Here is a 6,370-nt window from a genome sequence, read left to right as displayed (position 1 = left end):
GTCACCAAGAGCTGATGGTCCCTTCAAGATAGTACAGAAAATCAATGACAATGCTTACAAGGTAGAATTGCCAGGAACCTATGGTGTCTCAGCAACCTTCAATGTTGCCGACCTTACACCATATCTGGATGATGAACTAGATATAAACTCGAGGACGAGTTCTACTCAACCCGGGGAGAATGATGCAGATCAAGAAATTCATAGAACCTATTAATTGCACCACCCCTAGTATTCATAGGCTCAAGGTCACTTACATCATCCCTTACCTCATTGAAGCCACCATGGTTGAAACACAACCACCTAGCCACTTATGTTGACATTTTATTTCTTGCATTCACATTAATTTTCAGCATTCTGCAGTTGTATCTAAAGCCTCTAGGATTACTATAAATAAGGCCATTTCCTTCATGTATCATCACAATTTGAAATATATAAAACTTGAGTTTCTCATTTGAGAGTTAGAGAGTGGATTCTCTCTTGGTTTCTGAGCCATCTGAAATCGGAAGAGAGGAGGTTGGTGGTTGTGGTACTAGGTGGTGCACCGGTTAAGAGAGAAAGAAGTGGAATTCACAAAAGCCCATTAACAAGAAGAAGAAATACAAAGTATGGTGGCCGGAAAAGCCCCTTCCCGCGGCGGAGGAAGAAAAGGGTCGGCGAAAAAGTTGTTCCTTTCGTGAAATTAGTTGGACCAATGGAAAGCCCTAGACGAGAGGATAAAGAAAATGGTCTTACTTTTTCCGATCAGTGCACGTGGTCGGCAGAGCGACTCCGGAATGGGGCGGCGACAGTGGTGGTTTTAGGAGAGAAGAAGGAGGAGATCTATGAACCTTTGTTTTTTATTATTTTTATATATATATAACATGATCCATTTAATCCAATGGTGGCCTCTTTTTAATCCAATGGTTGTTGTTGGAGGATGATTGTAGGATAAAGTAGTCCTTCATAATCTAATGGTAGCTTGTTTTTAAAAGATCAAACGGTCAAAATTTAAAAAATTAATGAAGTTTATGGTGGACCACTCTTAAGGTTGGTCCACTATAGACGTTTGGGGTTAAACTTAACACCGAAGGATTTATTTGGCAAACGAAGGAAAAAGTGAGGGACTTAACCGTACGTTTTATTAATTGTGGGACCAAAATGAAAACTTGAAATTATTTAGGGGACCATTGGATCAAATAAGCCTTAAATGATCTAACTAAAGTACACATTAAAATAAGTCGAGCTGAGTCGAACTTCACAAATCTGGGTTCAACTTGATACTAAACTCGAGTTCGCCGCCAACTTTTTTCAGCTGAACTCGGCTGAATTCAAGCTCGTGATCAACTTAGTTTAGCTCGATAACTCGAATCAAATGAACCAAAAGATTTATATTTTGAAATGATTGTTTAGAAGATCATACGTAGTTGTATCACATGTCGTAATCTAATCTTTGGTTGTTGCATCATTGGTCAATTTAAAAAAGCAATTGCCTTGTTTAGAGAATTGGAAGCATCAAAATACATGCATGGATCCAAGTTTTTATGTTCTTACTTTAATTGACGAAAGAGTGCTGAAATTCGCTAAAGGTACAATTACTCTAATGGTAAAAGGTGGTGTCGAATCTATTGTTGTTAGTTATCACTCAGAGATTGATCGATGAACTATACCAAGGTGAAGGAAGAGTTAATAAGATTGCACAAACGATGGAAACATTGCAACGTTATAAAAAGTGGGATTGTTCGGTGAAGCGTTGACGTTACCAAAAGACAATGGTTGCATTCTTGATGCCGAAGGTATTGTAACTTGTAGAACAATTAGTCACGCTCTTTCTCTAGAACAGTTAGTTTACAAAGGAGCCAATTCTAAAATAATCAAGTCTCCATATAAGCAAACAGAGATATCATGAAGGTAATAAAGGAGCCAATTATCTGTGACTGTTAATAGAAACTCTTAAATGTTAAACTTCTATTTGATGCACGACATTTGCCTTCGTTATTGTATCCGATGAGGACAATACATGCATATTTCTACTATTTTGTTCTGGCCTTGAAGGCAGTAAAATACCAAAACTCTGGCATTTCTGTTATCTTGACACATGGTTAAGTACCGACTTTGCTTTTTCTTGGATTCTACGGAAACATGTTTGGTGTAGCAAGCATTTAAGGAGATCAATGTCATCATCAAGGGAGGAAGAAACCGTCGTAGCGCTTAACACTAAGCAGCATCTGGAGTTCCGTTGGTACATGATAATCATTTATTTTTCTCGTAAAAAAATTCTTTACCCAGGTCAACCATTTACTGTTCATAATATCCATGGATTCTTGGATTGTTGATTTTGGTTCTAGTTCACAACTTCACATATGACATTCCTCAACTATTTCTAGTATCTCAAGATGTTTCTAATAGATTTCAGGCATCATTCTTTATCTTTGGGTGCTTAAAGTCTACTGTCTCACATTATTTCGCTTCTTCTTGAGTGTCATATTTGACCTCTTCCAAAACATAATTAGAAGGTTATCTTTTATCTCACATAATCACTTCTCTAAATCTACCTTTGATGACCAATACAAAAAGAAAAGACAGGTATTGGTATTATTTCTAAAGCAAAATAATATGACTTTACAATACAATATAGGTTCAAGAGAGATTTACCAATACAAAACAGAGAAGCAATGGTATTATTTTTAAAGAACCTAAAATTAGTACACAAACTCATACAACAACAGAGAAATACATTCTCTACCTCCAAATATCTGAGTGAAAGCAAAGAAAACATTCAAACTTAGCTATAATTTATTCCTTATATAAATCACCCCTTTCTCTATCATGTACATGACCTGGAAGATGACTTTGATATTGCGATCTCCTTGCAAACTTGCTCCATTGTAGGGCGACTATGTGGGCTCTCAGTTAAGCAATGAAATGCAATCCTTATAATTGATACCACCTCTTTCTTGATATCATTAGTAGGATAAAGGAGGCGTTGATCCAACATATCAGTCAACAAAACAGCATCAATTGTTTGGCCTACAGAACTTGATTGCAACATTGTAGATACAATGTCTCCAGGATGTTTTCCAAGAAGCATTTCCAAGGTTAATACTCCAAAACTATACACATCACACTTCTCATTTACTTCCATTGTGTATGCAAGTTCTGTAACAAACAATAAGAGTTATCATTTTGATAAACTGCAAAATCATTATGATTCACAATTGTAAAGAAATAAGTCTATTAGTAAGGAAGAATATTAACCTGGAGCAGTGTATCCAAAGGTGCCTACAAAATTAGAGGTCCAATTGGAAGCATTGGGATTGAGAAACTTAGCTGTTCCGAAATCTGAGACATGAGCCACATATTCCAAATCCAAAACAATATTCTTACTGGATATATCGCGATGAACAATTGATGGTGAGCGATCATGATGCATGTAGTATAGTGCATTAGCTACATCCTTAATGACATTCACCCTCCTATTCCAGTCAAACATAGTAGCTTGCTCATCTTCTTTCAAAATCTTGTCCACGCTACCCTTTTCCAAGAACTCATAAACCAAAAATGAGTGCAATGGATGTGAACAATAACCGCATAACTTCACAATGTTTCGATGTCGGATTTCTGTTAAAGCTTGGATCTCACTTGCAAATGCTTTCAGATTGGACATTTCTCCATTTTGTAATGAATGGAGTTTCTTCACAGCTACAACTTGACCTGTAGGCAACTCTGCTTTGTAAACACTTCCATGTCCTCCAACCCCAATGAGATGCTTGTTGTCAAACTCTTCTGTGGCTTCAACAATGTTTTCATACACAATTTTTCCATCAAAACTCCATATTGAAAATAGATTTTCAGTGTGTGATTCTTCTGCAACCTTGGATTCTTTTCTGTTCGAAGTTCGAAATAGATAATAGGAGATCCCATAACCAAATAATGCTAACAAAAAAATGCCTAGAGTGATGGGTAAAATTACCACCAATTTTTTGTTAGTCTTATGAGTATTAGGGTTCCTATTGGATGTTGGACAAGGCTTTAGGCTAGAAGCATTACCACACAAGTCTTTGTTGTTTCTCAGTGCTTCAATTGGAGCCTGTTGGAAGGCTGGAATGCTTGGAATCGGACCCTCCAACTGGTTGTACGATATATCTACAGTTGTCAAGCTTAACATATCAACTGAGCTGAAGAGAATGGTACCAGAAAGATTATTATGTGAGAGATTCAATGTTTCTAAGTGATTTAACTGTCCAAACATTGCTGGAATGGTTCCGTTCAAAAAATTCTCACTAAGATCAAGATCTTCAAGAACATTTAATTGGCCAAACTCGACAGGAATGTTTCCTTCAAACATATTTTTGCTTAAATTCAAGTGTAATAACATTGACAAACTTCCAAGTTGTTTTGGGATTGAACCACTTAAATTATTTGTTGAAAGCTCCAAGGTATCTAGTTTTTGCAATGATGCAACTTGTGCAGGAACTTCTCCTGAAAGATGATTGTTACTTACCGAGAGTTGGATCAACAAAGATAAGCTTTCTAGCTCCTTTGGAATTTTTCCCGTAAGATGGTTTGAAGACAGGTTTAGTTCATGTAAATTTGTTGCTCGGCCTAGTTCTGGCGGTATGCTTCCTGTTAAATTGTTATTGAAGATTTTAAGGCATGTGAGATTCATGCATTTTCCCCAATTCGGTGATAGATGGCCATACAAATTATTATCACTCAATTCCATGTAGTCCAATTTTGGATGCACGCCAAAGGCATCAGTTATATTGTCAGTTAGTTGATTTTGTTGAAGCCTTACTCTATAAAGGCTAGAGCAGTTCTTCAAACTCTTTGGAATTGGGCCTGTGAATTGGTTATTGCTGGCGGAGAACCAAGTTAACTTTCCACCAGCACATATGTTGTGAGGTAAATGACCTGTGAAATTATTATCTGATAATTGCAGACTTTTCAAATTGCCAAGGTTATTCATTTCTATCGGAATATTTCCAGTGAGGGCATTTGAGTAAAGATATAACGAATTAAGTTTTGTCAAATTTCCGATAGTAGAAGGAATTTGCCCCAAGAGGTTGTTATGGTTCAACACGAAATCTGAAAGGGAAGAGAGCTTTCCGATTTCACTAGGAATCCTACCAATGAGATAGTTGCTATTCAGGTAAAGCCAAAATAAACTGCTCATGTTTCCAATTGTAGAAGGGATTGTACCAGTGAGAGAGTTTTGAGAGATATCAACTTCAGCAAGTTGTTTTAGAAATCCAATTTCTCGAGGAATGGAGCCAGAAAGATTATTATTTCTAATATATAGTTTCTTGAGATTGACCAACATCCCAATTTCACTAGGAATCCTACCAATGAGATAGTTTCTATACAGGTAAAACCAAAATAAACTGCTCATGTTTCCAATTGTAGAAGGGATTGTACCAGTGAGAGAGTTCTGAGAGATATCAAGTTCACCAATTTGTTTTAGAAATCCAATTTCTTCAGGAATGGAGCCAGAAAGACTATTATTTCCAATATATAGTTTCTTGAGATTTACCAACTTTCCAATACCACGAGGAATGTGGCCAGAAATTCGGTTGTTATAGAAATTAAGAGTTGATATATTGGTCAACATTACTATTGATTTTGGTATAGTTCCTGTGAAATTGCAAGTGCTAAAATCAAGTTCTGTTAGATTCCTCAGTCTACCTACTTCTTGAGGGAAGGGACCACTAAAACCGTTATCACCTATATACAACTTATTAATACCAACCAATTGGGTTATCTCAGATGGAACAATCCCAGAGAGATGATTATAACTAAGATCAAGATATGAGAGTTTGGATAGATTAGCAATGGTATTAGGAATGATACCATTGAGATTATTAACACCAAGACTAAGAAAAGAGAGTTTGGACAGAAAACCAATGGTACTGGGAATATGACCAGAGAGTTCATTATATGACAACTCAATAGTATCTAGATTGGACTTCACACCAAAATATGGAATAACTCCATAGAAGGAGTTGTTTCTCAAAACTAATTCTTGGATTTTTGGAAGTGATGAGAAATTGAGAGTTTGAAGCGTACCTTTTAGTCCAATATTGGTGAGATTTACCTTGTAGATTGATTTTGATTCATCATCACATGTGATTCCTTCCCAACTACTACAAGGATTATTACCAATCCATGAAGAGAGTAGTGTCTTGCTTTGGTTGTCAAAGCTTGCTTTCCACTTCAACAGAGCATCTGTCTCACTGCTTTTGATTTTTGTTGCAGTATGAGATGATGTGGCCATAACAAACACATAGAAGAACACAAGAAGACACTGCTTTGGTTGTAACTGCTTCATTCTATGAAGCATTTTGGAAATTTGAAAACAATGAGAGTATAGTTAATCACTCAAAGTATAATAGAA

The 6,370-nt window shown here is 36.4% G+C and overlaps 1 protein-coding gene across 1 annotated transcript; it reads right to left on the bottom strand.

Annotated features, from left to right (window-relative positions):
* Nucleotides 1–2,731: 2,731 nt before the first annotated feature.
* LOC11423621 (probable leucine-rich repeat receptor-like protein kinase At1g35710) lies at nt 2,732–6,370 on the bottom strand. Its single transcript, XM_039832953.1, has 2 exons — nt 3,235–6,370; nt 2,732–3,135 (listed from the first exon to the last, which is right to left on the bottom strand). The coding sequence occupies exons 1-2, from the start codon at nt 6,314–6,316 to the stop codon at nt 2,804–2,806; spliced, it is 3,414 nt and encodes a 1,137-aa protein (XP_039688887.1). The 5' UTR covers nt 6,317–6,370; the 3' UTR covers nt 2,732–2,803.

The sequence above is a fragment of the Medicago truncatula genome, chromosome 1, assembly GCF_003473485.1.
Source record: "Medicago truncatula cultivar Jemalong A17 chromosome 1, MtrunA17r5.0-ANR, whole genome shotgun sequence".
NCBI classification, from domain to species: domain Eukaryota; kingdom Viridiplantae; phylum Streptophyta; class Magnoliopsida; order Fabales; family Fabaceae; genus Medicago; species Medicago truncatula.
The sequence above is the reverse complement of the archived record's forward strand: the minus strand, read 5'-3'. Positions and strand labels throughout refer to the sequence as shown.